General features: G+C 40.2%; 1 protein-coding gene across 2 annotated transcripts; it reads right to left on the bottom strand.

The window, feature by feature from the left end:
* Positions 1 to 110: 110 nt before the first annotated feature.
* On the bottom strand, positions 111 to 13129 carry IL4R (interleukin 4 receptor). 2 transcript variants are annotated; one of them, XM_054271267.1, is made up of 10 exons: positions 13064 to 13129; positions 10510 to 10623; positions 7319 to 7457; positions 6309 to 6460; positions 5102 to 5256; positions 4384 to 4540; positions 3475 to 3574; positions 2807 to 2876; positions 2591 to 2667; positions 111 to 2491 (listed from the first exon to the last, which is right to left on the bottom strand). In XM_054271267.1, the coding sequence occupies exons 2-10, from the start codon at positions 10577 to 10579 to the stop codon at positions 751 to 753; spliced, it is 2661 nt and encodes an 886-aa protein (XP_054127242.1). In that variant the 5' UTR covers positions 10580 to 10623; positions 13064 to 13129; the 3' UTR covers positions 111 to 750. The 2 variants fall into 2 exon arrangements, with proteins under 2 accessions (XP_054127242.1, XP_054127243.1); XM_054271268.1 differs by lacking the exons at positions 6309 to 6460; positions 13064 to 13129 and having other exon boundaries at positions 10510 to 10598.
* Between the last annotated feature and the right edge of the window lie 471 nt (positions 13130 to 13600).

Genomic DNA, 13600 nt, shown 5'->3' with positions numbered 1-13600 from the left:
AGCAAGTGCTGCAGCAAAGTTGGCCTGAGCAGACCTCTCCAGCCAGGCACAAGCCTTTGTGGATGCTTTCTTCTCACAAAGAATGCAAGAGCGAGCATAGGTGTAGAAGGGAAAGAAAGCACCACTGGTGTCCCTACATAAACACCTCTACTACTTTACCATCTTGGAAGAGAGATTTGCAGTACCAGTTGCTGTGCTTAGCATTATGGTTTCCTTCCTTATGAATAGCAATACAAGCAGAGTTTTCTAAATGAGAATAAATGTATACATTTCAATTGAAATAACAAGCAACAATTCAACTTGCCATACAGTTTATTTCCAAAGACTAGTTCAGTCTTGGCAAATGTGGCTAGGCTACCTCCATATAGCTACCTCCATAGTTGTTCTCTTGGGCAAGGGTTCGCACAAAAGTTTCATTTGTTTCTCATTTCTCCCGCTGTTTTCCACTAACAGTTCTATGGGTCTTTTTTTTTTTAACAGCAAGTGCCAGTCTGGAGTCCTCACTGTGAATGGTGAGAGACAGAAAGATAGCAGTTACTCACAAAATAATTAGGTAGCACCTTATCTGAGCCATGGAGCTCCAGGGGCTCTACAGTTTTTCTTTCTAAGCTTAGCCTAATACTGTCCAGTGATGCTGGTAAGCTGACTGCTGAGCCACACCCCCTGCAGCCGTCTGCATGCTTCAGCACCTCTTCACTTCCCCCTGCACCTCCAAGTTTCCCTAAGTGATTATGTGAGTGGCAGTGGAAGTCAGTAATTTAGTCTGTTATCACCACTCTCTTGCATTACTTTCCCAGTAGTGTTAAAGCTTTTCCATTTTGTTGTCTTTGTAGCTCTTTCTCTGCTGTTTAAATCTTGACATTTCATCTCTAACAAATGCAACAGCTGTTCATCTCTGCTGGTATTTTCATCGTTGCTATCACCATACAGCTCATTAGTGCTGTTGATCCAAGGGCTACCATCACTAATCTGCGTGTCATTCTCACTAGATGCTAAACCTGGGACAGTGGTGCAGTCAGAACCCTGAACAGTCAAACACACATCATCCTTTATCCTTGGGTCAGATTCATAGATTGCAGTATCTGGTGGTGCTTCATTCAGGTTGTTGCACAGATTAATGAAGGATTCATATAGTGATGTAGGTATAACCTCATTGTCACTGTCCCAGTATAGACCATTACATTTACCTGCACTACCAAAAGGCTGATAGCCAGATGGCTGAGGTGCAATGGGGCAAGAAATTACATCAGCTTTCCTTCGAACATTTTGATATATTACTTGCTTATGCATTTCTTCCTCTGAAAGAAAAGCTGAAGCATCTTCATTTACATGTGTGGAGAAAGACGGAAAATCAGTATGTTCTGAACAGGTGTTTGGAAAATCAAGCTCAGTGCTGGGAGACGTGTAGTTGTTGTAACACATCTGATTGCTAGCAGGCTGAGCCCTTTGGTCTCTGCAGCTGCATTTGGGCATCTCTGACAACTGTCTCAAAGGTGGTAAGGAAGGCACACTTTCAAAGCCCAGAGTCAGGCTACTGTTAGCCATCGACTGAGACATGAGGGCACTGAAGCTCTTGTATGCAGAGCTGCTTGGTTCCTTGCATGTAGACACAAGCATGTTAAAGCTCCTGTAGGCAGAGCCACAGGGTTCCAGGGATGGAGACAAAAGGGTGTCACAGCTCTTGTGGGCAGAACCATACAACCCCATGGATGCAGACACAAGGGTATCAAAACTCTTGTCTGCAGGGCTGTTTTTTCTGTCTGTTTCAGTTCCAAACAATGATTTATTTGTAGACTCCTGGGTCAGGACACAAGAGCCAAGCTCACTTTCAGAATGACATAGAAAATGGCTTTGATGAACCATTTGTTGAAGATCTCTTGCATCCAGAGTAGCAGAATTTATGCTGGAGCTCCGATATCCAGATTCAAAGGATTCTTCTGATAGTTCTGACTCTTTGCTGGCTGTACTACAATTGTAGCCATCTTGAGAGGCTTTGGTGAAAAGAGGAGCTGTATGAGAAATATCACATGGTTGCGGACTCTGGTCTACACTTTCTTTTGGATTTTGCTGCGATGGATTTTCAGACCCAATGTTCTTTATGGTTTTCCTCTCAGCTGTAGGGAAGTTTGGGCCTTTATTGTCTTCCATGTTATTTTCATCTGCCAGGAGCGCATCAAACATGTTGGCTAGTAACTCATTGTGTTCAGGGTGCTCTCTGAAAGCACCAATGCTGCTCTCACAAGGCTCAAACATGGTGATCTGGTTGCCAGTTTCTTCTTGGCTCTCAGTTTCACTGTCTGTTAAACATACACAGATTTCTGTACACTCTTCAACTGATATTGTATCAGGGGTTAAAACTGCACTGCTGCCTTTTGGCAACCACTCTTCAGACTTGCTGTGGCAACTGCAAGATTTCTCAACATTTCTGATGTTATCTTTTCCCTTGAAGTTTTGGCTTGACAAACTTTGAGCCAGACAGCTCTTGCAACTTCTGTTTTTGGAAGTCAAAAGGAAAGGACGGTTAATGTTTATAGTACAGGAAACAATTTTATGCTGTAATGCAGAGGATTTTTTAAAAAATCTTACTTACATTTGTTGTTCCATGTGACTGTGCTTTAAGTCCTGGAACGGGAACTTAATTTCATCAAAGTAGCACAAAACTGAAAACTAATAAAGATACAAATGGGATTTAGGACACGTATGAACTATATTTAGTATCCCTTACACTAAACAGACAATAGAATTTACTACATATTCTACTTTTGATGATCAGGAAAAGGTATTTTTTGCAAAGCTTTTAAATTACCTTGACATTTTTTACAACTGATTGGCTCTTTGCTGGATTTGGGATTTGATCCCACCATTCTTTCTTCACTCTGCAAGGAAAGAATGAAAATAACTTGTTTTGACTGTACTTGGGCTTAATCAGTGTTCATTTCTCTCTTCTGCTCTCCTTTCCCTCTTAGGCATCTGCACTGCAGCAACAGAAAGCGTTCGTTTTGAGCATCTCCTGATTTTCATTAAACCAGTGCAAAGATGTTTGTATGTTTGGTACGTGACTGCTCTGCACAGTAACAGTCACCTGTTCTTCTAATCACATTTAAAAGGATGTGTGAAATAGACAGGATCTCATTACCATTTAAAAATTTCATATTACCATTTAAAAATTTTTGAAAGAAATAAAGGTATTTAGCCATCCTTACTTGAACTCCAGCAAAGACCAGGGTCCAAAACTGAGAGCCCCTACTATAATAAACCTATTCTAGTAAGGTAATAAGACTATTCAGAAAATGACAGAGTTTATAAAACTGACTTGTGTTTATAAAATCTCTGCTCACAGACAGCTAGATAAAGGCGCTGAGAAAACCCAAAACATTAGATTTCTGTGCTACCAGACATTTGTCTAACCAATAGCAATACTGATATCTGTATAAACTATTACTCTATAAACTCTGTGACAAGCAGGATACCTACTTGGTGAAACAGAAGTAACAAACTATGGATCCTGCCATGATCAGTATGCAGGATGTGGGCACAGCCATCTGCAGAATGTCTTCAGCCTTCACCTGGTAATCTGTTAAACAAGCAAATGTCTACATGTGAATGCGCATCTAAATGCAAGCACTGACAATACCAAGTTATTTGCTGGTCTTCTGCAACTCAAAAAAATGCTCTCTTAGAGGATGTAAAATTAAGCTTCCAGCACGTTAACAACAGACCCTCACAGCTGCCAGCAGGAATGGTGTGTGGTGTGTCAGAGACCTGGCACGGGTACTGTGCTCAGCTACTGGGTGTGGCAGGAGCTGGGAGGGCCGTGTGCACTGCGAGGCCAGCGCTCAGGCCCAAGGGCTATCACACAGCGCCTAAAATGGCATTATCATGCATTATCATTGTCACTGTAGTGCAGCTATGTTTCTTGTTCTCTCTGTTGCTCTTCAGGGGCTTTTATAAACCCTCCTACCTCTATTAAAATACTGCTTTATTTGCAGCATATATATATATATATATATATATATATATAAAAATATACACACACATACAATTTATACTCACTTGCTCTCACATCAATGTTGCCGTTTAGTTCAAATACCTCTTCTACTTCCCTGTTGTTTACTTCATGAAATATTTATAGAGAATAAATAGATTCCTTTCAGCCTGTTTTTCACAAGGCTAAGCAATCCAACCTCCCTTGGTCTTCTCTTCCTTAGTTTCCCAAGGAGTTGCCTATCTATGTTTAGTGTCTTTGGAAGCCTTTACAGATGTATTCACATTACACTCAAAATGATGAAGATGGTGAGTCCATAACACTCCTCCAAGAGAGCAGCAGAGTATATAAGACTGTATACCACCCTTTTACCAAGCTGTTATTTCTGATACTATTACCATTGCGAAATTCAACTTCTTCACTCCATTCACTCCAGTAAGCTGGGTATTCCACGTAGTTACACCTGAGACTTGCAACATAATCATAGCCTCTCTTCAAGGAGCTTGCAGTAATCTCAAAACTTTTTGCCTGGTAGTTAATTGCTTTTACAGAAGCCTGAAAAGAAAGTGAGAAAGTTCACTTTGATTTCTTTATAGGGTGAAGGGTTAGTGACTGCAACTACATATCAACAGTGTTATGTGTTTCAGTGACTGTTCACAAATGAACAAATGAATGACTTGTGTATGATACTGCAGTTCATGTCATCGGCAGGTGGCATTTATTACCTGCCACCAGGCACGTTCTTCTGCTACCACACGCAGCCCAGCCCAGAAATGCTGAATTATTCAGAACTCACCTGCCCCACAGAGCCATCAACCTCCAGCTTCCTGATGTCTAAGGAGCAAATGAAGTTCAGGGAATAGAAGCATTGTATTTTCAATCTCTGCCCTGTCTACTGCAAGCAGCAGACATTTTGGGGTGGCAGTCACAAGAGTTTCCATTCTCTGACACCCAGCTGAACTATCTCGGGGGCAAAGTGAACTGTGGCAAGTGTGTAATCAGGATCACTGTACTCAGGCTGGCCCTTACATTATTATTAATGAAGTGACTTTCCAGAGGACTTTTTAAACCTTTAAGCCCTGGAGATAGAAAATGAAGAGACTGGGTGTCTCTTACCTCTGTCGGGTGCTGCTTCCTCCAGTATTTCACTTCATAGATGACTGGCTCTCCAGAGAGAAAGGATGGATGAGAGTAGCTCTCCTCCCAGCTCAAATTGAAATTACCGTTTTCAGCTTTTTCAATGGCAAGATTTTTGGGGGCTCTCGGCTTAACTGTATGGTAAAAAATACAGAACAGGGTCATGGGAGAGTACTGAGAGAGACAAGCAGAGAGAGAAGCATTCACCAGAGACCAGAATATCACTGCAGTCAATGCACTTAGCCCTTTTAACTATGGTGTACCACACCATAGAGAATAGAGAGGCTGAACCTGAGCAACTTGAGGGTATTTATTAAGCACTGATTCCTCAAGCTGGCTGAACCAATTGCAAGCACGGCCTTTTGGTGCACTGGATGCAGCTTTCAGCCTGGAGAAACAGGAACAACCTGTGCCCTGACAGTAGCAGCTGTGAGGCCGGGTGGGCACAGAGCTCCAACATCACAGCCAAGCTGTCCTGGCTCCCTGTCTCTTGAAAATTAATGTGGACTTCTGCTTATTTGGCAGATAAGCAGCAGCATCAATCAAGCATTCTGAAGAGAACCAGCTCCTTGGCCTGCCTAAAGTATGAAAATGGTTTCTCTGAGTGTTTAAGGTGACAGGCGTTACCAACAAGCACACTGTTCTGACCAAACTGGGGGTCTAGGCAGAGACATGAACTCTGTCCTGTTTCGGAGCAGTCTCTTTAACTTTTTTTATCACTGACTGTTAAAATCCAACAGGAATTACTGTAAAAAATCTCCTGATCATTTGGCATGATTCAACTAGCATGAAAAATCAGAGTATGACAGCGACAGGAAAGGGAAGAATTTCAGCAGGGATCAGCTAGTTTATTTCCAGAAACGGAAAGCAGCATGATTCCTCTACCTCTTGTAAGCCACAAGTAAAAGGCACTAAAGATAATCTAAGTCCCCAAACTCCTTTTGGCTCACAGCTGAGAGGGTACAGCTAGAGGAACAATCACTCTCTGCCTTCCCCATTACATACATTAATTCCTTAAGAATCTAATCCAGAATCAGGTTTCTAAAACAAATGGGTTTTGCATTTAAACTACCATATTTTGCACCACTGACAAGCAAAAACTGTTCTGGGGACATGAATAAGAAGTTAGCTAGGATTGCAAAGCCTTGAATCAGATGCGCCAGTGACAAAGTAAACAAGATCTTACCAACAAGGGCTGGTGTAACATTGTAATTCCACAAATCAGTGCCATTGAATTGTAGGGCTAGAATATATGTGAGGCTTACTGCAAAATATTCTGGATATATTGTACAAGTGCACCTTAAACTGTCTTTTTCATTCTCAGGAACACACTTGTTTCTGAAAAACAGGCACAAAATTATGTGATGTTTAAGAGAGTGTTACACACTATTCCTTGAAAAGGTGAAATCAAGTCTCCCAACATGTATAACCAACCAGAACTGAGACAAGTCAGTTCTCAGAAATGTTTCCAAAACAAAACTGAGATCCTCAAACAACCCACCCTCCCCAGCCACCTACTGGATATCTGTATCACACAAATTAAAAACTTGACAGAAAGGCCAAGTATTGATCTCAAATACAGCCCTCTGTCACACTTCTAAAGTAAGATACTAACAGCTTGTTAGTATAGGAACAGGTTTATTGCAGTGTATCAGCAAGGTTATTTCAATGTTGGTGTGGTGAAATCATGCAGCAAGGGAAAGGAGAACCCAGATGCGTCTTCTTGTGTAAGAGATGATGACTGGCCCTGCTCAGAACAGGGACAACAGTCTGTGCCTGAACAAGGAGCTCAATGTGTGCAGAGACAATCACCTGGCCTTCAGTGGAAAGCATCTTTCACATGGGCTACAGACCAGTGAATCAAGAAAGACTTCTCATGAAGAAGGTAAAATTTTACATGAAGTTAAAGTTCTGTAAACTTCTAAGAGCCCTACCACTCCCACCAGTAGGACTTGATCCATCCTCTGTCCTAAGAAAGCAGAAAGTTCTGCAGAAGAGTAGACTGCTGAACTGAGGGTGCTGTTAATTGCAGAAACCCATTTTACTTAAAAGGAAATAATCCATTTTCCTTTAAGAGCAATAATCTGAAGTACATTTTGTCCCAGACACCCACAGTAGAGGGAAGAAATTAAAGCCAATAGTGGCTGTAGGATATATAAAACTTAACAATGGCAGTGTAACATCTTAAACACTTACGACACAGAAGGTTCCTCACTGTAGTAGAGCACGAATTCTTTGGAGCAATTGGTTTGTGCAGGCACCTTCCAGTGACAAACCAGCTCTTTGTCATAGTCAGTGAAGCATGCAAATCCTTGTATGTGTCCTGCAGTCAAAACTAGGGGAAAGCAGCATACAATGAGAAGCAAGAGAATCAGAAGACTATATTGGACTAAGCAGAAATACTAACTTTTCCATCTAAACAGAGCTGCCACACCTCTGCAAATTAAGTGAAAACATTGCTATTTTTTGTGTCTGGGAAAATGGAAGGAGAAACAGACACTCAGATCATCTCCACCTTTCTGGAGACAATGTCTATGGTCTTGGACAGGAGAAGTCTGCAGTAGTAATACTGAGATAGAAAGGCACATTTCAGCCAACACAAACTTCCAAGAACAGAAAATCTGATTGCAATAGCTCTATTTAAAACACATCAGCATTAAATGACATTACATTAAAACAGCATTAAATACAAAAGGTTCAAAGCCCAAAATGCAGATAATTAACAGAGTCAGACAAGGATCACTGCTTACAGTCATGACTCCTGTTTTACCTACAACTAAGGTAAAAGGTTCTAAGCTTCCCAAATGCATTTACCTACAAGGAAGGTAAAAGGTTCTAAGCTTCCCATACTTCATTTCACTCAGTACTTCCTGCTCTGTCTTCTATTCACCATTGTTACGGGAGCATTCAAGACTGAGGAGAGATGAAGTCACACTGAGCCAGGCACTGAGGAGGTACACAAAGGCCCAGAGTCTGTGCACTCCAGTGTTCAAGTTTATAATTATTTTCACTGGCAGTATTTAACCAAAAAATAGAATACAGTGGTCAAAATATCTTTGAAGATAGTTAGAACTGGAAGTGCAAAGAGAATCCACAATCCTCAGTATCCCTTCCAGCTTCACTTTACTTCAATGTGCTCCAAAGAGTGATACACAGAACAGAAGAGAAGCTAGGTGACAGTAAGGCCATGTTGTTATTTGGACTAACAGTGTGCCAACGCTGATACTGGACCCTGGAATGTGATTGTAAGAAAATAGCTAGAAATAGCTAATACTTTTATCATCCAAGACAATTATTTGCCTTCTCTGATGTTTGACTTCTCTTTCACAGGTAAATAAAAACAGTATCTCACTTTTCTTGCACAATCTGTACAAATACAAATCTTTTTCTGCTTTACATGTCAATCTCCTGTAAAAAAAATTACAATACCTGTTTTTTTTGAATCCTATTAATTAAGATTATCTGAGAATTTCTAAAGAGATTCTGCTAAAAAGTTTTCTGTAGCAATTATACAAGACCAAATTTTGTATACATGGCCTAGTACATTACCAACTCTCCATGCTGGTCATTTACATTGCAAATTCAAGACACATTTGCCAACTATTCACATCCTGCAAGGTCTTTGTCCTTAAGCCATGTCTGCTTCACAGGCTTATTCCTTCCAACAGGTACCTAAATTTCAATTATTCATCCCATGCCTTTTTTGCTGAAAGTACCAAATTTCATTTTATCTTCCCTACATTTCTACTTTTCTGTAGTCCACTTGTGTTATTTTCTATGATCCAACCTCTGCATACTCTAATACAGTACAGGATCTGCAAATGTAAAATGTGACAGTCAGATACCTTTTAGTAGATATGATATATAGCACAATGGGATCTATAAAATTTGGATTCTAAGTTGTCTGGTATATTGACTGCTTATAAACCTAGAAATTACTGTGATTCATGGTTTCAGTAGTGTTCAAACACTTAGAAAATGTTTTGGTTTAGTTACTAGAGCTAAATATTTATCCTGTAGATAAGAACTATTGCTGTTACATCCTTTCTGGATGACAGCACCATGTTAGGTTTCCTTTTTTTTCTGCATGGTATCCAATTCTTTACCACTCATCAAAAAAGCAGCAAGTCAAACTTCTGCAACACTTTAACAGTCATACTGCTTTTTATTTTACAATAATCATTACTCTGTTGATGTTGTTTATATTTGGTTGCCATTTGTAATTTTATTGCTAGCTCACTTTAAAATGTACTTTTAACAGAAGTACTATCAAGTTAAGGCCCTTAAAGATGAATGACATTATTTTTCAATCTGTTAATCATCTTGCACTTTCAAGAATACTTCAATTAAATTAAGCTCTTCCTGCTGTGTTAAGCTATGATAACTAACATTTTTACTTTATCTTGCCATTCAGTGCTGTCATGTCTTTTCGGAACTTTAAATTCTATTCTCTGCTCTTTTCCTCTCACCTTCTCACTTCTTCATCTCTGGTATACCATATTTTTTTCAAAAAGCTCAGATATTTGAGAATTTCCTTTTGAAACCATATACAGTACAGGGTTTGTTCTGACTTTGCATAGTTAAAAGAGGGAACTTAAATACTGAATTTCTTTTTGACCCTCAAAGAGTACACAATGCTGAAGAAACTTAAAACGCAGAGTTAACTAGGCAAACAAACCTAAACAAAACACAATAAAATTAAACTTTGACAAAGATAATTTAGGGAAATGAAAAGGTGGGATTACCTACACCAGACAATTCCGCCAATGTGTTCTTGCAAACCTTGATCCTTCTCATTAATTCAAATTGCACTATTTCGTAGTATGTAAGACAGTAGCTAAAAAACTTTCTTTTTTAGAGACATGGTACTTTAAATTGTCCTTTAACTATTTGGTTTGCTTTATAAAACAAAATGAGATCTAAGAAACTATAGACTACTGTGGAACTACTTAAAAAAATACAGAAAGCAAAGTGTGAGATTCATTTTCCAGAAAATAAAAATGCATTATTGAAAACCATGACTATATATATATATATATATATATATCTCATTAGTATTTTTAATCAAACATCATAAAAGATGAAATGAAAACAACCCATGTTTATGGGTATGGGAAGTCAGCTTCTGCCAACTGAGCTTCATGAAATAATCCTTAAGGAACCAGCAGCACTCGGACTCGACACACCTGCAGGCTGACAGAAGGGTGGCGAGGGACACACCAGAGATCAAAAATCTAAGATTTTTTCCTAGTACAGGGATACTTCTGATATTTGAAGCTACAAATTTTATAGCAGTTAATTAGTGGTAACAGCGTTACCTAGTGGTCACAGAAAAATGCTATCAAGAAAAACTTCACTATAATAATTTAAAGTATTGACAAACATACCTTCATTTGCTGTATATGAAAAGAAAAGGATCCACAGGATATACGGTGCAGCACTTGGGAGTCTTGCCATTATTGAAAATGGTCAGGTTCAGTAGGAAAAACCGTGCTGCAATTCTGCCAACAGAAAACACGGTAAGCTTACATCCCTGTCTCAGTTAAGGGTAAAGACATAGTTTTTCCTATCACTCTGCTAGATGTTAGAATTCAGACTCCCTGCTGTACCTATTTCCCACCCCTGGCCCCTAAAATTAGCTCATGGAATGAGACATGTAAAAGAATAAGGAGAACATAAATGAGCTAGAAGACTTCTCTGCAAAATTTTCATTATGGAGGATAAGGGAGCTCCATTGGCAGCGGAGCCACTCTCTTTAGCTACTAGAAAAGAATGGCTGCTAGTATGTAAAGGGTAAAAAAGGGCAAGCACTAGGCCAAAATCAGTGACATTGTCACCAAAGCCCTATGATTCCACTCAGATAAGTAAAAGAATTTAAGAATGAAGTCTACTAACTAAAATATTTTCTCCAAATCCTATCACCAATACCTCGATAATCTGAGTATCATCTCTTTAAAAAAAGAATTTTAGCAAAGAACTCTGAGCATTGCTCCAAAAGAATGCAGATTCATTAAAACATTAATTATTAAAAAGTTGTAAAACACATACCTAATCATTATATAACCAGAACAACTTTGGAGAAGGAAAATAATGCAGCTTTTATGTCCCTAAGCATAGCAAAACTGTCTAGGTAAATTGAAAACAGATGAAATAATTAATTTCAGACTTCAAAATAGCAAGTGTCCCCAATATATTTTACCAATGTAGCTACTTAATGTCTAAGATAAAGCTACCAGCTTTCATATAACTACAAATGGATACCAAGCATTTAAAATTCTGGTAAATTTGTAAGTGAAGTCATGCTAACTAATATGTTTTTGGCTTTGCTTTCAGTATAAGGAGGGATAATATTGGTTCAGCAGCACATTGTTAAGACACGACCCTTTGGTCCCTTCCTCTCATGCTTTTGGAATTTTCTAACTTTCATATCTGGACAGGGTGTTCTTGCTGCCTGAAGCTTCAGCTGCTCTGTTTATACCTGTAGGGCTCCTGGGTAGTGAGCTAGTTTTCATTTCAAAGGGAGAGGAGAGGAGAGGAGAGGAGAGGAGAGGAGAGGAGAGGAGAGGAATCTCCTTCTCTTGGTGAATCGTATTGGGTGTTCTGCATAAGGCTGGTCAGATTCTGAAGTAGAAAAGACTAGTGTAAGGTATTTGTGGATGGTGGTTCAATACTCTCTTCCCCAAACCAACCTTATGCAGAACCACAACACATGTGTCTGACAGAGGTGAGTTTGTCTGTCTGAAAATACCCATCTTAGAAGTTAAGGGATAAGGACATTGTTAGTCAAAATAGAAGATCAGAATGGAGACTCTTCTGTGACCTTCTCTAGGGCAGTAACTGCTCATCAAGTAGTTCTTTATTAAGAACAAACTTTAAAGACAAATTTCTCATAAGAGCTTGAGAAAACTATGACTCAAGAGTTAAGTTTTTTTCATATTCTGAGAATAGATGAAATGTGACTAAGCACAGCAATACATTTTTTTAAAAAGAACACAAGCACCTTGGCTGCTGCTCAGACAAAAAGAGCCAACTGCTCTGGCATAAAAAAATTAAAAACCCTAATTTCCCTTTTTCCTGGAATTCTCAAGAGAGGAAGCATTTGCTTTCCACTGTTAGGTAATACTGCCACATGACTGGAGTTCCAAGAAACTCTTGGAACTTTGGCAAAGAATCCTGAACCACGTAAGCATGTCCAAATGAGCAGACGGCAGACCAAAAGCATCTTCTCATGGAAGAATGGATCTGCACATGTGGATGAAAATGGAGTTAAGCCAGTGCTTTAATGAAACTGCAAGAGAGAAAATTTTAAAACATCCACAGCTCTTCTGCCTGTTACCTCTTAAGTTTTTCATTATACCAGACAATGAAACACCAATCTTAAAAAAGTAGGTAACACATACAGACAATACTAAAATTGCAGCAAACCTAGTAACTCCAATATATTTGAGGAAAGTACCTTGCAAAGACATAAGTGACTTCCCCAAAACTAGGAAAGAAATCTCTGTCAGAGTTAGAAGCAGATCTACAAGGTTACTGGCATAAGCTACATGCTTTAATCACTTAACTTTCTGTTTCTTGAAAAAAACGCGATGTGATTAGAATTATTTCATTCACTATCAAGAAAAACGATACTAACTTTTGGTCTGGTCTTCTAAGAAAATCAGGGTCACATTTCATTAACAGGTATAATCTGCAAAACTGTTATGCGCAAAGAGTAACTCCTGCCCAGACCGAGAGGTCATATTAAACAAGACTGCCTAACGCACCGTTGCTGCAATTGTACAGCTAAAGCATCACTCCCTGTTTAAAACTGCCTCTTTTAAAACTGATTCACATCTTGTCTTACTCTCTAGTTTTAAGCATTAACTATAAACGCTGAATAAAATGAGACAAGCGGTACAGAGCAAAGCAAAATGTTCACCAACAGATTCTACATCAAACCTTGAAAAGAAAACCCGTGGAGCGTGCAATGCCTTCTGACGAGAAACCTCTCCTTTCCGAGCGCTCAGCACGGAGCGGTCCGCAGCTCGTAGGCCTCGGGCACACGGGGGGCGCAGCCGGAGCCCTGGGCTGGGCACGGCCGGGAACGGCGCCGATCGGGAACGCAGGCCGGGGACAGGCGCGGCTGCTGCGCCCGCCGCGCAGCACGTCCAGCAGGAACAACGCTTCGGAGAATTACACCTTTCTGTGTAAAATATTGTAAAAGGAGCACTCGCACTTAACAGCCTCCAGGAAAGAGAAGCGATTCTGGCCGCGGGTTCCAGCCGGAGCCGGGACGGGCCCAGTTCTATGCGCCCAGCCAAGCCCCGGAGACCTTCCGCCCTTCCCAGAACCGGCTCGGAGAAAAACACAGCACAAACTGCACGCCAAGCGCAAATAACGAGAAGGAGTCGGTCCTGACGCCAGGACGAAGGGGCCGTCGGACGTACCTTGTGTCTACCGGCGCCCGCTCCTGACCCGGACGCTTCCGGACCCGGA

The sequence above is a fragment of the Melozone crissalis genome, unplaced genomic scaffold (genome assembly GCF_028551555.1).
Source record: "Melozone crissalis strain CALT ecotype California unplaced genomic scaffold, PUWL_Pcris_2 ptg000012l_1, whole genome shotgun sequence".
Lineage (NCBI taxonomy): Eukaryota > Metazoa > Chordata > Aves > Passeriformes > Passerellidae > Melozone > Melozone crissalis.
The sequence above is the reverse complement of the archived record's forward strand: the minus strand, read 5'-3'. Positions and strand labels throughout refer to the sequence as shown.

Excerpts from the sequence above, each read along its gene's own strand:
- IL4R (XM_054271267.1), bottom strand. The coding sequence starts at position 10,579 with ATGGCAAGACTCCCAAGTGCTGCACCGTATATCCTGTGGATCCTTTTC. Across the intron at positions 7,458-10,509 it reads TTCATATACAGCAAATGAAG|TTTTGACTGCAGGACACATA; the intron begins GTATGTTTGTCA and ends GCTTTCCCCTAG. Across the intron at positions 2,492-2,590 it reads AGTCACATGGAACAACAAAT|AAGTTGCAAGAGCTGTCTGG; the intron begins GTAAGTAAGATT and ends TTCCAAAAACAG.